Consider the following 18360-nt stretch of genomic DNA (forward strand, 5'->3'; position numbering starts at 1 on the left):
GTGCATTTTCGACCCTAACCCCTTCCAAGCCCTACAAAATTTAGTGCGTAATCGTCCCTTGTGCGAAACTGGCATTCTGATCTCCTTGGGCCCTCTCCTAGAACTTGCACTGCACAGCCTGATTCTCTTGAAGCTTTCTCCCATATATTACTCATCGCTACCTAGCGCTCGGCTGCACACCCCATCAAGAGATGGATCAGCCTTTTGGAGAACGGTCACCTATAGGGGAGACAACACATTCGTGATGCTGTGAGACGAGCTGCGGACTGATGGAGACTATTTGCGTTTCACAAGACGTGGTACAAGCTCGGAGCATCGCAGTGTCCAGAACGTTGTTTGAGACACAGTCAGAAGAATACAGAACAAGATGGTCAATCAGAACAAAAGATTTTTGATGCATGTCCCATCCGCGACATTTGGCGCAATGATTGCGCAGGTGAAAGATACAAAATCAAAGAAGGGAGGATATGGGTTGAACTACGACGAGCAAGCTAAGCTTGCTGCAGAGGAGTTCGCCAAGAAGAGGACACAAAGGTTGTTGCAGGTGATGGTATCCGATCGTCCTTTAGAATGGTCAACAACACGCCATGTTCGCGTGCAAATATTCAATGACTCAAGCGACCCTCCGCTTGCTCTTCGCCACCAATTGCTACCTTGCAGTATCAGATAGTAATCTGAACTTTTCTTGCAGGTGAGGGAGCAGGAGAAGCAGTTTGCCAGATCGAATCGCCAGGCGTATGAGGAGAGGCTGGCGCAGCACCGCAAGAAGCTCTATCTGGAGCTGCTGCAGAAGTGGGACAAGCAGCACCAGCAGGAGCTGCAAAGCCTGCAAGACGCCCACCAGAGAGCCCTGCATGCAGCTTCTGCAGCACAGGTACCCCTGTTTGCACAGCATCTCACTCACTGTCCAGGAAGCTGTTACCTCTGTCACAGCACTGAGTGACAGCTGCTGTTGTTCTTTCCCTCGTCCAAATGTAGTTCCCGCCTACGAGAACAGGGCACAACTACACGGAGCGCAGTTGTCAACCCAAGCAGAGATGGACCCGGAATGCTCTGCTCGCACAGGAAGAAGCCGAGGAGGCAGCGGAGGCAGCACGGCGGGCCGAGGTGGCTGCCGACGCTCGCAGTGCCATTCAGGCTGACCAGGCAGCCAAGCGCTTTGCTGAGGCCGCGCACCACGTGAGCTCCTTCACCCCTCTTGTTTGTGCAACCCTGCCTTTTGCAGCCCAACTCAATCTGCACCAGATTTATTAAACACACCTGGATTTAACCCTTGTCCCCTATCTCACATGTGCTGCTGCCAGGTTCAGTTGAAGTCAATTGTCACGCACTGGCCAGGCCCGGATGGAGCGAGACATTCTGGCGCGGGAGCGTGACAGGCGCGTGGCATGGCTGCAGCAAGCCAGGAGCGCTGAGAAGGCCAGGGCCATGGAGCAGGTGCACACTCCACCAATCGTCTCATCAACCTTGGGCTACCATCATTTGTAGACACTGCAGCTGACAGTCGTGAAGGCTGCTTGTTGGTGAAGGATGCTGTATCAGGCAGCGATCTTGCACAGGCCTGAGACACAAAGAGGGACAGATACTGGGGCAGTGTGATGTCAAAAGGGGCAGAGTTGCCCAACAGGGACCCATGACTGTTAAGGGCAGTGCATTGGGTCATCGCCGGCACATGCGCGCAGGTGGTGAAGCAGCAGGAGGCGCAGAGGCGCGCAGCTGAGGAGGCCCGGGAGCGTCTGCGGCGCAGGGGGCGCGACGCCGAATACGATTTTCGCTTCACACGCTTCCACGAGACCGGCCTCGAGCAGCCACCGGCCCCCGACCTGCCTGACGGCGCGCCCTCCGCTGCCGACTCCGCTGAGCTGGCGGCCAGGTCAGCGGTCGCGACACAAACACCCAAGCACCTTGCTTTACTCTAACCTCTTGCCGCAGACTCTATTGAATAGAGAACATTGAGTCAGTCTGGTCATGAACGGTAGCACTGTAGTAAGTGTGAATTTATGGCAACACGGCAATGAGGCTCTGTAACAGAGCATTCAGCAGTGAAGAGGCAAGATCTTGTAGAACAGCAACAACGTGGAATGGGCAGGCCATGTCGCTTTGGTGCTATAGAGCTGGCATGAAGATCCCACTTTAGGAAATGTATTTGAAATCTAGCATTGCATGTGCGGATGCAGGAAGGCAGCCCGGGAAGAGGAGCGCCAACAAGCTGCCGAGGAGCGCGGCCGGGCAGCGCTGCACAGGCTGCGAATGGAGCGTGCGGCCAAACAGCTGACTGCGCAGCTGGACTCCGAGTTGCAATTCAGGCGCTCTGCCGCCGCCTCTGCCACCGCCGCCTCGTCGCCGCTGGCTGCACTCCAGCCTCACAGGTCTGGCTCCTGTATCTGCACTCTGCGCCAGCCTCCATTCTTGAAGGTGCTTGTGAATATGTCTCCGTATGGTGACTCTATCATTGCTTGTTTTTGCACAGAAGGCATGTGTGCTAACAGCGCAATGTGCACATGTATGACAGTGAAAGGCCGACAGCTGCGCCCGGCAAAGTTGGCTGAGACGAATTTGTATTGCAGGGATCCAGATGAACGGCGGTGCCAAGTGGCGGCGAACCGAGGCTATGAGCCTCAACAACTTGGCACCTACCTTGACATGTCTGTCCCGCAGCCACGGGTGGCGCCAGACTTTTCCGCGCTGCCCCGAGCCACGTGGCTCCAGCCAACACCTTGGCCAGCAGAGGCGCAGAGCCATCACCAACCCCGGGAACCGGTGGCGCAGACAGCGGTCAGCAGAGTGGGTGAAGGAATACAAGAGAGGGCGCGCCGTGCAGACAAGACGACGCAGTGCTGCGTGGACAGGCAGACGCAGACGGAGTCGCCCGAGCCACGCAGGCAGCCGGCCTGCAGGGTCCCCCGGCCCCACTCGCTGACTCAGCGCCAACTCAGCGCCCATTCAGCGCTGCCGGCCGCCGCACACAGTGCCCCTGCAGCCGCCACAGAGCGCTCCCTTGCACCTGCACAGCCAGCAGCGGCAGCGCACTACCAATTGCGGCAGGAGGCAACACCCCCGCTCAATGCAGATCTTGCGCAATGTGCCGCAGAAGCAGCGGCCGCGAGCGCTCAGCGGGCGAGCGAGGGCTCCAGGTCAGCGCGGCCAATGATTGCGCCGGCTGCGCATAAGACACGCTCGATACTGGCCTCGCCAAATTTGCCTGCAGCGACTGGGCAGCAAGGGCACGCTGGTGAGACCTTCAGCCTGTGGAACCTTGTTTGAGTTGATGCGTACACGGGCCAGTCAGAATGAATGCATTTCATGGATTTCCATTCAGCCATTGCTTCCATGGCCGACCAAAGAAGCCATGGCTTCACATGACCAGCACTTGCATTCTCACCCACTGCCGGCTTCAAACTCAGTAAGAGTGGTGTGCTCCATGCAGGCACGCAGAACTCGGCAGACCTCCGCGAGGCGCAGCAGCCGATGCTGCCGCCGGCAGGTGATATGGTGCGCACGCTGCCCGGCGAGCTGTCCGACTCCTGCTGCAGCAGCCGTGCCGGCAGCGAGGCCGGCTTCCCCCTTGACCCACCCCTCCACCACATTCCTGTCGACAAGGGACTCGCAGGCAACCCTCCCCTTCAGGCGCTGCCGCCCGAGCATCCACGCACGGCCGCAGTGAATGGGCCCGGACCTGATCTGCAATGGATGAGGGATAGCGGGGACAATGCTGAGTGGGTAGAGGCGCGAGTGGGTCAAGTGCCAGATCAGGCGCTGGAAAGGGACGGCGCTGCAGAGAGGGGAGCCAGTGCTTTGGCGGACGCGTCCTGTACCATATCTGTCGCCGGGATGGGCGGCGGGACGGGTGATTTTGGTCGTGTGCCAGCCGACAAGGGTGCAGCCGGCGCGGAAAAAGGCAGTGATGGACCGCGGCATGGTAAAGGGCGAGACGATGAGTCAGCAAGACTCGCGAGGCTAGAGGATCTGTTGGAGCAGCCACACGGTGCTGACATCTCTGGTGCGTGGCCGTCAGTCTCAAGCTGATCAAGCTGGTGTGTTCCAATTGTGCTCCCTGAATCTTGGGCACCAGGTGACCGGCTATGCATGAAGGCGCCTGACAGGAAATGCAAGGGATGGGAAGGCAGGCATGGCTTGGGCACTTGGTCTCGTTATGTGCACCCAGCATTGCATGATTTGTCACAGGTGTGACTCTCACAAAAGGCAGTCTGGCTTTGGAGGCACAAAATCAGGGTGGTGATGCGCGATTGCAGGGGCGTTCTTGGCGCAAGCCGCAGCAGAGCTGGAGGCGCTCTGCGTAGACTCCCTGGACAACGCCCCTGGAGACCTGCCACCCAGCAAACCGCCCATGCGCATGCACCCCCCGCACAATCATGCAGCGAGGACCGCAGCACCGAAGGTATCCAGAATGTTCCAGCCACCGGGCAGGCCTGCCAAGACAGCCCTGCAGAGGGCTGAGGAGCTGCTGGCCCGGCTGACACAGGACGCTGGCCTGTGGGAAACACCAGCATGCTCCACTCAGCCACAGAAACCCAGCTCTAATGAGACAGCCCCTGGTAAGCATGTCGCCAATGCTGCCACTGTCATATTGTCATGCCAGTGGATTCTGTCTACCCCACTGCCCCTCAAAGATGCCACCAAGAAACCAGGCTACCAAGGGGTTTAGAATGTCACTTGCTCCTGGCACCCATTCAGCATTAGGCGACCAGAGGCGCGGGAAATCTCTGAAAGTGTATGTTGCTGAATGTGTAGGTCATGCGGAGGGAAGCATGCACTTTGAGAAGGATGATGAGCAGAGGCTGATGCTGGAGTTGGAGGCCATCTCGAGGCAGTCCGGCTACATTCTGCCCTGCTGTGACAAAGCGCCATCCCCGGTGAGCTGCTGTCAACGTCCTTGTGTGTACTCCGAGAAGGCACACACCACACACCATGGACTCAAGGCAGGTGAAGCTTCTGTTTCACGTTTTGTTACAATCCCTGATGGTGGGTAGAGGTGCCTTGTTTGCGGATATAACAAGGGACTGGCCGGCGAAATCATAGAATTATTTGAAAGCAGCATGAAGGGCATGGCTCTATTGATTAGAGAGCGACAGAGTTGGTTTAAATTTCAAGCGGTGACAATGAAGGCTGATGTTGGCACAGTGGTCAGCAGGGGATTAATTTGTGCATGCTTTTGGTGTGCAGGTGAGCAAGAAGGGAGGAGCCACCAACAGCCTGGAGTTGCTGGCTGAGAGGCTGCAGGACGCCATCAGCGACACAGTATCGATGACAGGTCTGCACTTCATTTATAACTTTCATTGTGCAAAGAATTTCTAGTTCCAAGCACCGGACACTGTCACAGTGCATGAGGATGTTGCCTTTATACCCAGAAAATGGTGGGATGGCACAAGCCTCAATCTAGCCTCAGATAATCTTTTGAGAACATCCTGTTTTGGCAGGGAAGACGTTATTGCATTGGACCAAAATGACCTGGCACATTCTTGCTTCACTGCTGACATTATTTGTACTTTGTGCGCAGAGGGGATGCTAGGCCACCCAAACACCTATCCCAATGCCTCTGTCTGCGCGCCTACAATCAGCACTGCTACCACCCTTCTGGCCACAGACAACGCCTCAGGATGTGCGCCAGACAATGTACAGGTCAGCAAAGGCGGTGATTGGGACCTGCCGGCACCCAGCAGTCTTGCAGGGGCCAGTGGTGTGCCCAAGAAGGGGCACCTGGGCAGCAGAGGCTCTGTGGCATCCTCCTCTTGCAGCTCGCTGCTGGGTGCATTGCGCCTGGCATCCATCGCTGAAGAGAGGCTGCCCAACAAGAATCCAGCCTTGGTGAGAATCCATGCCTCCAATGAATTGTCTGCTCTCATTGCTGCTCGTAGCTTTCTTGTATAGCATGCCATTACATGCAGCTGGGTTGTCATGCAAATGCGCTAAATATGCAAATGCACTACTTATGCAAATGATCAGACAAATGTCCTATATGAGGAATGTGATGGACGCATGTACGTGTCTTAATGCGGATGTTAGAACAGCCGCGTGTGGCAAAGTGCGGCATGACAAGCATGCAGGGTCAAGTCAGAGGCTGACAAAGGGCTTATGGATTGCAGGATGCTGATGGGGGAGACATTTTCAGCTGCTCGGATGATGACGTGGCATCGGATGCATCGGGCTTGCCGTTTGATGTACTGTCACTGGTAACAACCGAGCCTGGCAGTCCTTCAGCAGGTATGCAGCTTCCTCTGTCCTCAGGGCTCAAAGAATTATTCCCCCCCAAGGTCTCTGCTTTGCTTTCCCGCTGTGCCTATCCATGCTGCTGCATTGGATCTTGAAAGCATGAAAGCATGTCAACCTAGATCCAAAAGCACAAATATGCAAGCCAATTGATTATGCAGGCATGCTGTGGGCATGTTGCAGGTGGCAAGGATAATGGGTGGCTGTCAGATATCGAATCGTTGGACCCAGATAATGATCAGGATGATATAAATGCATGACGTGCCAATTGCTGTCTTTTCATTTGTAGCATTAACGTAGCTCTGTGAATCACAGAATCATGATCAATATTTTTGTAAGGCATGTCTCCTTACAAAGATATAATTCATTGTTTGATTAAACTAACGCAACACGCTTCACCGGCGTGGAAGGCAAAGCAAAGCACCCTGTTGCTTAAACCCAGAGCATGCCCACAGAGACATCCAGTCCTGACATTAATTGTGACCATTCTTTCAAAGCAATACTCCGCACTGCATCCTAGCAGCATGCACGTAAGCATACCGAATGGCGCAAAAGTCATTTAAGTTTGTACGGATTGGCTGCTATAGATTTTGGTCAGCCCTTGCCACTCGTGGCCTCCCTTCTCAGCCGCGCAAGCAGCGGCCCAATGGCGGATGACCGCACCCCTGGCCGCGGCTTGGCCGCTCCCGGAGTGCCGATCCCACTGCCTATCACCTGCGATTTTGGAGTCTGAGCTGCTGCATCCACTGCCCTGCCACTCTCCGTCTGCTCTTCTGATGCCACTGCAAACCCTGGTTCCCTCCCCTGGCTAGCAGACTGCAGGGCTGTGGTACCATTGCCTTCAGCACTCGGCTGCTGGGTTGCTTCTGGAGCAGGGTCTCTGCTGGCACTGCTGACCCCTGCAGCGGCAAAGCATCACATGCTCATGAGATTGCTCTGTAACTAAAGGGTATCCTGGGTCATTGGCAGAGTTCACGATGCTGCAATGAACACTGCTCAACAGTGGGGCATGGGCGAAAGGCTTATAGCAGGTAGAACGCATGCACACCTGGAGTGAGGATCTTCGACACTGATGGTGAGGCAGCCTGTGCAGAGGAGCTCTTCTGCGCAGCAAGCTCCTCCCTTCGCCGCTTCAACTGCGCGGCGATTGCCGCCCAGTCGCCGACGGATTGCACCACAGTGCCACCTACGACACACGCACTCTTGTTAGTCTCAACACTGTAGGCAAAAGGGGCTATTGCTCTTACTTCTGTCCCTCAAGGTTGCAGGCAGGAATGGCAGGCACCGCGAATGAGTAGAACTTAACTCTGAATATACTCGTGTCGGTCAGATGGCTGTAACGGATAGAGAATACAGCTTGATCACTGAAACCTTTTGCTGGAGGCATTGCCCACCTGGCTTGGGTGGTCCCAGGTTGGGACCGCCATTGGCAAGCCCACTTGGGTGCTCATTTGCTGTGAGTGGGGTGCTGTGCGGATGTTGTGTGCCCTGATGGGAAGGGCCATCTGCAGAAGGCCCTTTGCTGATGACCATGCCATCAGCGCCCCCTGACTTCTCACCGTTAGCTGGCTGTGCTTGTTCCGGGTCATTTGGCTGGGCACCTGCACAGCACAATGTCCACCCTTGTCCCAGGCACTTGTGAGTTTTCCAGATAAATGCACGACACCCTGAACACACTCTTCCAAAAGATTATGCCGGACATGGGGACCTACTATCTCAGTAGTTCGTAAGCTGCTCAATACCAGAAAAATGTTCCATGCACAGCCCAACAGCGAAGAGATGGCTTGCACCAACACAGTATTTCTCCGTTTACAAGACTTTGACGATTTTCATATCTCAACGTGTATGTTGTAAGGGGATTTTTGTGTGTGTGCGCACCTTGTTCTTTGGCAGGGGAGTAGCCACGTATGAGACGCATGTCACAGAAGGATGTCAGGGCTGTGACGAGGACTCCGTCCTCATTGTAGTCTGACGGAGGCTGCTCTCCCTCCTCCTCTTCCTCCTCAGCCTCACCTCCGCTCTCGTGCTGCACTCCATGCACACATGCTGTCAGCCACGAACTTTATATGATATCAGCATGGAGAGTCAAGACTGCCCTTGCAACTGGGCACGTTGACAAGCTAAGGAAAACTATGCCATCATTGCTGTGCTAGCTGCCATGCTGCTAAGTATGGCAGTAACAGCAAGATTACCCCTCTATGAAAGTGCTCGCTGGAGTGATGCTGCAGGGGTAGTAAAGATATGTTCACCCCCACCGGCTGCATAATATTTTTGCACCACTGGTATGTATGGTGTGCAAAGGAAAGCACGGAATCACATAAATATCACCCTCTCTATAGTGGACCATGGAGTGACGCGGCAACAAAGTTTAAGGTGCGTATACCGCACCGGCTGCAGCGCGTCAAGCTCGGACCAGGTCTCATGGCCAGTGGGGGAAGGCTGCCTGGGACCGGTGAGTGGGTGCACGCTGCTGTCAGGCCAGGGCTCCACTGTGAGCACCTTGTTCTGCTCATCCAGGTCTATCACCCGCCCCTTGCGCCACTCAGACACCTGCCGGGACACACACTCAGCACAAGTATACTTCTTCCTGCTGCAAGGAAGCACATGAGGGTGAAGTGGAGTATCCTACATACAAGTGACTCCCGCATCTCAAAATTTCCGCATGGTATCACGTTGGTAAAGACAGGTTTGCAAGGGAGGTGGACAGCACACCTGGGGCGTCCAGTCAGCGCTGATGTGGAGCAGGCGGTAAGCGATGATGTCACCCTCGATGGGGTACAGCTCGACCCTCTGCAGCGCCTCGAACTCTGCATCTGTCTTGGGCCCTGCGTCCACTGGCTTTGATGGCGCCTGCTTTTGGGTCCGGACAGGCTTGGGTTCCTGCAACAACCGACAAGAGCATCAAGCTCTTTTCAGAAGAGGGTGACTTTGCGATCAGTCTAATGGTGCAAGCTTTGCACTGCAAGGCAGCGTGTATTTCTTCAAGCTTACAGCGGCTATGCCCATCTGCAATCCCTAATTACAGGGCTGAGATTCACGTCAAGAAGAGAAGAGCTTGCCTGATGCCCATTGGCGAGGTGCTGCTGCTGGTAATTGCCATTGGGGACATGTCCGTTGGCCAAGACAGTCACCTCCGGCGCGGCACTCGGATACAGCCGCGGCGGCGGTCCAGGAAGCTTCCTAGGAATTGGCCTCTCTGGCTGTCCATTCTGCGCTCTGTCCATTCTGCGATTCCCCCCGCCAATCCCCTCTTCGTCATCCTGTAATGGCAGAAAGCACCATCATTGCTGTACTATTCTCATGGACATGCACACTCACACAATCCGTGACATGCAGTGCATGCAACTCTATTGGATCATTTGATGATAGACACTCCCACCTAGCATGACAGATCGAAAGCAGCATAGCAACCCATGCAGTGAAGCTGTGGCTTTTCTGGGCGTGCCAGGGCGTACCGAGTCGGGGAAATACACGTGGCCTTCCTGCATGAACTGCACATCCGTCCTGCTTTTAGCCCAGGTGTCACCACGCTTGGGCAGCGCCTGAGGTGCTGGCGGAGCTTCCTCCTCCCTCCATTCTCTCACAGCTGCTGCTGCTGCACCCCTGGACAGCACTAATACTGCTGAGTTCGATGCACCCACGCACCACGATCAAGTCACATCCTCGCGCATTGCAGTTTGGATGAGCATGTAAGCGTGCTTTCTGTTGCGGACAAGTGGGTCACTTCGTTGTAACACTGCTTTGAAACAATAAGCTTACCCAGTAAAGTCACAGATTTTGACGTTAGAGCTGCAAGGCAGACTCAATTGGCACATACTCCTCCTTTCGGTGACACGTGAGTGGGTCAGTGTTGTGACTGTTTGTCATGTGACATTTGTTCCTGCAGAGCAGGGGCGTTGCCTGTCTTCTGCTGACGGCTGCTTGAGGCTGGCGTCCAAGACCCCCTGCCTGCGCAGCTGCCGCTTCAGCTTCTTGCGGCGAGCGCTGCGGCTGGGGCCCTTGCCAGCAGTGCCTGCCTCCTCCTCGCTGTCGCTGACATCAGCGCTGTCATCATCTCCACTAGAAGTGTCTGCAGTGGGGAAACAGTACATCTTATTTGCAGCAATGCCAGGCATTGAACACGGAGCAAGGGTACTGATGGCCTACTTGGATATACTTAAATGCAAGTAGGCGACATAATGGCTGGCATTCAGTGTTGCATGATTACTCTTAGGACGGGAACGCATGAGCTTGCCTGCAGCTGGGAGGATTGGCTTAGCAGGAGGCTCCTTGTCAGCTGCAGCAGGCTGGGTGTCTCCCTTTGTGCCTGCAGGCCGCTTCTTCTTCTTCTTTGCGGGGGCTGCCGGGGAGTTCAGCGCAGCTGCATCCTCTGCTGCCTCTGCTCTCTCACGCTTCTTCTTGGGCTTGGAGGGCTGCTCTGCGGCTTGAGGCTCCTTCTCTGCTTTGGCAGCCTTCTTCCCTGCAGACACTACCATTGCTCCGGCACTGGCATGCTGGCGGCTGTCCCCGCCCAAAGTCTGCGCTGCGGCAAGCAACTGGGACAGCGCCTCTTTCACCGGCCCACTGGCCACTGCACTCCTCACGGCTGCTTCCAGGTCGCTCCCCAGCTTCAGAAAGAATACAAAAACCTCGTGAGATGATGACACACCATATGGCTGCAAGACACATGCATGAGGCAGAAATTGAGATGCTCATTGGGTACCCGAGATTGTGATTTTCTTGCTACCTCAGTGAGAAGGGTGGGAACAGGGGCAACGTTGACTGTGTCATTGTCCCGCAGCAAGGAGCCTGGCCCCTGGGGAGGAGCTGCATATCCATTGACACACAGGCGCAGCTTCGTTGAGGCAGGGATGCCGAACTCGTTTGCAATCTGTAAACAGCATATTCAGATTATTCTGCAACGCCTTGTCTTAATTGTGAAGGTGAGCCGGAAGTCAACTTTGAAAGTGGCACAGAAATTCGCTTGATCGCGATGCTCACCAGAGATGCAAGCGAGGCAACGTCTTTTACGACCTTTCTTGGTTCAAACCTGGCCATCAGCAAAAATTTCTCAGTAGATGTAACATGCCATTGTGCGCGATGCAGAAGAGTCAACGCATTGTCATAGCACAGGAACACTTACAGAAATCTCGTGTTGGTTTGGTTGATTATTTCGCTTTGGAGCCTGCTGTCAAACTCGAGAAAAAGACGAGGAGCAGCCATGACCAGGCCACCTCAGCTTATCAGAATCTTCCTCGCATTGCGCATAGCGTATTGATGAGAAGGATTTTAAGCAATGAAATGCGCCCTTTTATGTTGAGGAGTGATAATCAACTTTATAAGATCGCAAATGCATCCAAAAATTTGCTAAATCACTTGCGGGATTATAGCAGACCCCAAACCATGCGGGCACCTAGTCGAAACCTCCGACACCCGTTGTGTCATCAAGCAGTGTAATCGAGCAGAAGAGATTTGCACAATTACTAGTCTAGATAAACACGGTGGCTTGGATACAATGTCACAAACTTGAACGTGCTGGCAGGTCAGATCGTTGGTGTCGGAGCTCCCAAGGAATGGTGATCCTTCAAAGCAGCAGAGGTGAATTCATCACGCTCTAATGCAAATTGGTTCAGATAAATCTGGGATCCGATACATCGTAAAGAATGCTCGTCGCGCTCTGAAGCTGGGATGTCAAATGTTGAGAGCCCTTAGAATGTAAAACGCTTCCTTGTCTCCTTGAGGTTGCGCTTCAAGAAGTCCTTCTGCGAATGCAGATGTTTTGATTATTTGCAAAAGAACAAATGCCTCCACAGCAAGTATGAACGTCCATCGTGGCCCCTGCAGGTTGATGGATGGCACCAGAGCTGCTGTACAGCCTGCTGAGCGGTGCGGCCCTCACTGGGTGCTGGCTGGGCCTACGCATTGGCATGCTGCTGGGAGCAGCCGGAGGGGCGGCCGGTAGCCGCTGGTGGGCCGTGCTCGTTGGCATGCTTATTGGAGTGGGTCTCGGGGCCGGGGCCACCGGCGCTATGGCCGCAAGCTAAGCCAACTTGGCTGCCATCATTCAATGATGGCAGCAAAGATTATCGGAGGGTTTACCAGAGCGGGATGCAGCGAGCCGGATGCATTGATAGTAGAGACAAAGAGACTCTGCTGAGCGGAGTTGCACGATACAGTGCACAGCTGGGGCGCAGGCAAAAGACTGGCGCAGTACTCTCATGATCAAAAGTGTATGCCATGCTCGTCCACCAGCTGCGGTACTTGTTGATATGAACAGTGTGTTTGTGTACAATGTCGGGGCAGTACCTCGGGACATGGGGTCCTCAGGAACAGTGCTGGCATCCTGATCAGACGAAGGGTAGCCAAGACAGGTGACGTTGCCTGCCCACGGCACTGCCGCCGGCGGCGCTTCAAGCAGTACTGACGGTCTCTGACGGTCAAGTTGACAATACGCATACCCGATGGCACTAGTCCTATTTATAGAGAAAAAGCTGCATTGTCAACAGCTCCAGTGCACCACGTGGATATCAACTTGAAGATTACTTGGAATTCCTAGACTCGACTTCGGAAGGCGTAATCACCACTGCATGCATGCCATATATGGTGCGGCGCAGCACAGGCTCTTGGGATCGCCGGGCCGGCGATGCCAATGCAGTTGCACTGGTGTCCGAGAATCCAATTTTAGAGAAATAGGAAAACATTAACTTGCAAAACACACATGACCTTGATGGTGCCAGCAGCCCATCACCGCCAACGGGCAGCCCACTGGTCAATATTGGGCAGGTCGACAGAATGTGAAACAGTTCCAGTGCTATTGTATCGTGAGGTCGAAGACCAATGCCAATAGATATCTGGGATGCTATTCCGCGTTGTTGCTCCAAAGACCTCATTGTGATCGAGTGCAACGATTGAAGCCACCCATTGCCTATCCATACACGTCCTCCTCGGATATCTGAAAAAAGAGTGAACGTGATTACAACGTTCCAGGATAATACCTCAGAAGGAATGTGAAGTGGAGGGACCGCATCGGTTTTAGCAGATCTTGCAGACAGATGAGTGACGAGGATCTCCCAAAGGGAGCAATTCTGGTGAAGGATGTATTGGAATCCATGGTGAGTGCATCTCAGCTCGGAGTTCATCACAAGTCATCTCGCAGAGTTTTGATGCTTCTCGACATTTGATCGAGAAGGGATCAACCAGGAATGCTCATACAGACTCTGGCCTAGGGGTGTGTCAATCTGCCTCTCCTTTATTTAATCAGGGAGCCTGGTTAATGAGACGATGCTGGGACGTTTGCGCAGGGTGTCAAGCGCTACGAACCAGCTGTGGTGACTCAATTGCTGGAGTTCCTGTATAGATACATGTCAGACATCCTAGAAGATGCACAGGTCCGTGTTTACCATATTAGCTCAGTGATGCTTTACAATTGAAATGGACGGCCCCAGCATGATTATCGCCTTGTGATGTCAGGCGTACAGCAAATCACCACGCGGCAGCATCAAGATGGAGGATGTCATGCTTGCGATCCAGTCCCAGGAGACCTTCCAATTCGCCAAGCCACCTCCTCAGGAGGTGGGCTTTGCTCATCACCCACTTGGAAATGCCTGAAGCAGTGCAAATTTCAACAGCCGCTTGCACCGGTATCCCAACACAGAAAGCAAGCCACAATACAGCAGGCATGCGGAAGGACGCATGTGTCGATATCTAGGCTGGCAGAAGGCAGAGGAACACACCCTCGCTGCGGCAGCTGGCCTGCCAATCTGGGTGCCATGAAAACTGCACAAGCCAAGACCAGCAGCACAGACCGGCACTACATGTGCCATCTAATAAATAGAGCTCTACTCTTTAAATTTTTTTAGGTGATGCAGCGCTTTGCTGCATGCTGCAGGTGCTGATGCAGCTGGCAGAGCGGCGCAATGCGCAGCCGCTGCCAGAGCTGAAAAATGTGTTTGGGCTGCGCCTGCCGCCAGAGGAGGACTGCCTGCTGGGCGCCAACTACCAGCTGGCTCGAGGGGCTGCGCCCAACGCACCTGCAGAGTCCATGGACGTTGACAGCAGGTGTGTGCTTCTGCAGTGCTGATGCTGCATCTCATGCTTGACGCCTGATGTTCACTGCTGTGCTGCAGTGCTACAATCTTGGGCAGGAAATGCACAGCTTAGATCAATCTTGATGGTGTGCAGACAGTAAGCAGGGTTGAGTTGATGGTGCTGTGACTGACTTGCTTTTTGTTGCACTGCTGCAGCAGCAAAGCAGACATACAGTGGATTTCAATTTTTCAACGTCAGGGAGCATGCAGACATGTGCCTTGAGCAGTGCTCAATGTGCTCAATGAGCACTGAGGAGCAATGTGTGGAGATTCAATAGCTTGTGTGGGTGCAACAGGGAGGGTGGAGGGCAGAGCAGCTTGAGGCCAAATGCTACAGCATCAAAGCAGCCGCGTCTTGAAGTAAAGCTGCTGGATCGCAACTCAGAACCAACTTGAACATTGATATTTTCATATCTTTGGAGATCTGATGAGATGGAGAAAGATGCGGAGATATGCCAGCTAGGCAGAATGTTGAGATGAGAGCATAGAAATAAGCTGGTGATCTTGTAGAAGTGCATTTGAACTAGATTGCTGTACAGACGTGTCCCTTCAAAGCAGAATTCTATACATACATTGTACGTGCCACACCAGCCACGGTGCTGATGTGGCTAGGTGATTCCCTCAGAACCTGGGCTACAGGATATGAGTGAACTCAACCATGCTGCTCTTGGTCTTCAGCTTATTCCTCAGTGTATAAATAGCGGCATCTGTAAACTACAACTGCAGGGAGGCTTGATTTGGGCGGTTTGTGACCTGCCGGATATGTTGGCAGACTGTACTTTTCTGCTTCTGTAAGAGTTCCCAGTAAAAACATCCTGAACTGATATCGTACAATGTGGCACATCATGATATGCCCGTAATATTTCTCATTGACCAGCCAATTGCTAAGTGGAAGCACAGAGATATATAGTTTTATGCTCACAAGCTTGCATGAGACTTCCCAACTGTTGGTGGTGTTAAAATAACACCGGTTTGTTTTTTGGGTGGCGCCTGGAGACAGTCTACTCCTTCTTGGCGGTCTTCTTGGGCAGCAGCACGGAGTGGATGTTGGGCAGGACACCGCCGGAGGCAATGGTGACACCGCTCAGCAGCTTGCTCAGCTCCTCATCGTTGCGCACAGCCAGCTGGATGTGGCGGGGGATGATGCGGGTCTTCTTGTTGTCACGGGCAGCGTTGCCTGCCAGCTCCAGGATCTCAGCTGCCAGGTACTCCAGCACAGCGGCGAGGTACACTGGGGCACCGGCGCCCACACGGCTGGCGTACTGCAGGATCACAGCACACAAGCAAGTCACTTACTGCTTTTCAGCTTGAGGATGGCACATCCCAGTGCAAGACCATAATAGGCCAAGTCACTTTGACTGACTCTATGCCAAGACAATCAGCGCGGCAACCACAAGTGTAACAAACACTGTGCACGCCAGATGCCTCTACGCCACCGAGAACAAATACAAAAGTGCTGCAGACCTTAATTTAACACTCATAGGGATCCTTCGAGGCGCACACTAACCAGGACAAAAGCGACTCTAGCTTTAACAAAGATCAAAGATAGAAGTCATGCTCACCTTGCCCTTCTTCAGGTAGCGGGCGATACGACCCACGGGGAACTGCAGGCCAGCCTTGGTGCTCTTGGACACCGACTTCTTGGCTGTCTTTCCCTTGCCGCGTCCAGACATGATAGCAGGCTTTTGGAGAGCTCGGAAGTTTTAAAGGAAGCTGGAAGCACAGATTGATCTCTGAAAGCGTTTTGACGGTAATGAAGTTGAGCAACAAGCTTTGAGGTTCGGGCTCCGAGGCCGGCCAATCAGCGAGCAGTATTCGAGGACCACAGAAGACAAGTTTGGCATTGGGAATACCGTGTTCTGATTGGCCCGCGCCTGCACCCGGAATATAACACTCTGCTGCTTTGCCAAAAAAGTTCAAACGTTTTCAGCTCTTCGTTACATTCATCCGCAAAGCCCCTCGTTTCTCTCACGCAACCCAGTTAAGCAGCCATGGCTCCCAAGGCAGAGAAGAAGCCCGCCAAGAAGGTCGCGAAGACCGCCAAGACCGGTGGCAAGAAGAAGAGCAAGGCCAAGGTCGAGTCCTTCAAGATCTACATCTACAAGGTCCTGAAGCAGGTGAGCCAGCGTTCTGTGCTGCGATGGAAGCAACGGGTTGCTCGCTGTCTTTGAGCTTGCACTGACACATCGTTGATTGTTAACCACAGCATCCCAATGGCCAAACAGTGCTTCCATATTGCTGCTGCGATATCACATTATGATTTTGCTTGTTACTTGAACGTTGTATTGTTGCCTGTGGCATAGGCCCTTTGCACAATGCAAACTGGCCAAGAAGAACAGCACTTTGACAGCATCACAGGTCTGACTGCATCAAGTACTTGATAGCTGACTGCGTGTATCTGTTGTCCTGTAGGTCCACCCGGACACTGGTATCTCCTCCAGGGCCATCTCAATCCTTAACTCTTTCATCACGGACATCTTCGAGAAGATTGCCACTGAGACCGCCCAGCTGGCCCGCTACAACAAGAAGCCCACAGTGACCTCTCGCGAGATCCAGACCGCTGTGCGCCTCATCCTGCCCGGCGAGCTGGCCAAGCACGCCGTGTCTGAGGGCACCAAGGCTGTGACCAAGTTCACCTCCGCCTAAGCTGCCTGCTCTCCACACAGCAGCGCAAAAACAAACCGGTGTTATTTTAACACCACCACTCGATGGAAATCTCTATCTTTCAATTGCAAGGCCTGCCACACATCATGTGGCAACCTTCGTATGTGATTAGCTTGATGAACTAGCATTGTCAATGTTGCATTTGTATTATCAGGATGATCTGTTTGCCTAATGAATGCACATCAGATGCCCTTGGACACTTAGCTTGCCAGTGGCATGCGCTTTGATAACACTGCAACGCAATTACAACAGCAACATTTGTGAATTCGGTGCATTTCACAGACGTACTGCTGTGCCAGCAGAGCTGAGCTGTCAGTGTGCCGGAGTTCTCACGCAGCACCGCCCTCTCTGACCACCTGCCAAGAGAATCCCACATCTCAGCGCTGGCTGGCTAAAACGCGATGCACTTCAGGTGGACTTGATATGTGAGATCATGTCTGTGGCTCTCTAATAATGGTCTTTACTTTGTGCACTCTGTTGTACATGCTCTCGGGTTCTGACATCCATCATGCATGTCAACAGCGGTGCATTTACCCTGCTACAATTAATTCACCGTAGCAGCACGAATTTACGCAAGTTCTGTGTGTTTCATGACATGCAATTGTCTGGCAGAGCTATGACAGCGCCCTAGGCAACTTTGCGCTGGAGTCCTCAGTTCAGGTGGACTCAGAATTCAAGTGCCACTTCAGTGACAGCTCAGAGCTTCTTAGCAAGTATGACCAATAAATTTGAATCTTTTCAGATGGCTGGATTATAATTTACTACATACTGTAATGCATGAAAGCTGTCTAGTTGGCTGCTGAGCGATAATGCATAACAGGCCACATGGCACAGACTGTTCACAGTCTGTGCCATGTGGCCTGGGAACAAGTCCCAACATTGCGACCAGCTGGTTCCAGCTCAGCTGATGTCAACAAAAATTGCAGTGCTTTGCTTGACAGTGGGGGGCAATGTTCAACATATGTTTTGCGCAAAGGCCTCGCCCAACTCATGAAATACTGTACCGTAGTGTGACACTGCACAGGCCTAAGATTTATTGGTATTGAATACGGACTGTGTTGTTCTGCCAACAATTTCTGATCCTGTCAAAATGCGCTACCGTATCCCCCTTTCAAGCAATTATTTTCACACCAGCCCACCATTCGAGATCTCACAACCCCCTAACCCATGCGCGCTGGCAATTCTGCACACCAGAAGTCGCCACTTGTTGAGTCAATCTGCACTGCCAACCAGAGCTGTGACACGTCGACAGTGCAAATTTCCTGAATCCCAGTGCCTCCTAATTGACTGAAGCTATTTGAAGATCAGTCGATGATGGCACTATCATTGACAGTCTCATACAGGCTTCTGCAGATCTTCAAGATGCAGCATCCTGTCTAAGATGATGGTCGCACAGCATTGC

The 18360-nt window shown here is 53.4% G+C and overlaps 5 protein-coding genes across 5 annotated transcripts; 3 read left to right on the forward strand and 2 right to left on the reverse strand.

The window, feature by feature from the left end:
- Positions 1-424: 424 nt before the first annotated feature.
- Positions 425-6488, forward strand: COCSUDRAFT_59583 (hypothetical protein; the record flags this gene model as incomplete). The annotated part of the gene is made up of 14 exons (XM_005643583.1): positions 425-544; positions 692-874; positions 1066-1179; positions 1339-1437; positions 1683-1873; positions 2178-2369; positions 2568-3232; positions 3428-4000; positions 4254-4556; positions 4753-4874; positions 5185-5272; positions 5519-5826; positions 6105-6222; positions 6412-6488. The coding sequence occupies 14 exons, from the start codon at positions 425-427 to the stop codon at positions 6486-6488; spliced, it is 3153 nt and encodes a 1050-aa protein (XP_005643640.1).
- A 334-nt stretch (positions 6489-6822) lies between these two features.
- COCSUDRAFT_59584 (hypothetical protein) lies at positions 6823-11652 on the reverse strand (the record flags this gene model as incomplete). Its single annotated transcript, XM_005643584.1, has 12 exons — positions 6823-7127; positions 7277-7414; positions 7623-7829; positions 8107-8254; positions 8617-8778; positions 8941-9108; positions 9360-9488; positions 9684-9831; positions 10144-10297; positions 10436-10835; positions 10955-11098; positions 11632-11652. The coding sequence occupies 12 exons, from the start codon at positions 11650-11652 to the stop codon at positions 6823-6825; spliced, it is 2124 nt and encodes a 707-aa protein (XP_005643641.1).
- Positions 11653-12059: 407 nt separating this feature from the next.
- Positions 12060-14367, forward strand: COCSUDRAFT_44877 (TFIID-31kDa-domain-containing protein; the record flags this gene model as incomplete). Its single annotated transcript, XM_005643585.1, has 5 exons — positions 12060-12206; positions 13509-13595; positions 13678-13779; positions 14096-14265; positions 14334-14367. The coding sequence occupies 5 exons, from the start codon at positions 12060-12062 to the stop codon at positions 14365-14367; spliced, it is 540 nt and encodes a 179-aa protein (XP_005643642.1).
- A 928-nt stretch (positions 14368-15295) lies between these two features.
- COCSUDRAFT_19992 (histone-fold-containing protein) lies at positions 15296-15967 on the reverse strand (the record flags this gene model as incomplete). The annotated part of the gene is made up of 2 exons (XM_005643586.1): positions 15296-15556; positions 15857-15967. 2 exons carry the CDS (start codon positions 15965-15967, stop codon positions 15296-15298), a joined length of 372 nt encoding a protein of 123 aa, XP_005643643.1.
- Positions 15968-16303: 336 nt separating this feature from the next.
- COCSUDRAFT_9230 (putative histone H2B) lies at positions 16304-16937 on the forward strand (the record flags this gene model as incomplete). Its single annotated transcript, XM_005643587.1, has 2 exons — positions 16304-16411; positions 16707-16937. Coding segments are annotated over 2 exons (339 nt in total), but the record flags the coding sequence as incomplete, so codon positions are not given.
- Between the last annotated feature and the right edge of the window lie 1423 nt (positions 16938-18360).

The sequence above is a fragment of the Coccomyxa subellipsoidea genome, assembly GCF_000258705.1.
Source record: "Coccomyxa subellipsoidea C-169, whole genome shotgun sequence".
NCBI lineage: Eukaryota > Viridiplantae > Chlorophyta > Trebouxiophyceae > Coccomyxaceae > Coccomyxa > Coccomyxa subellipsoidea.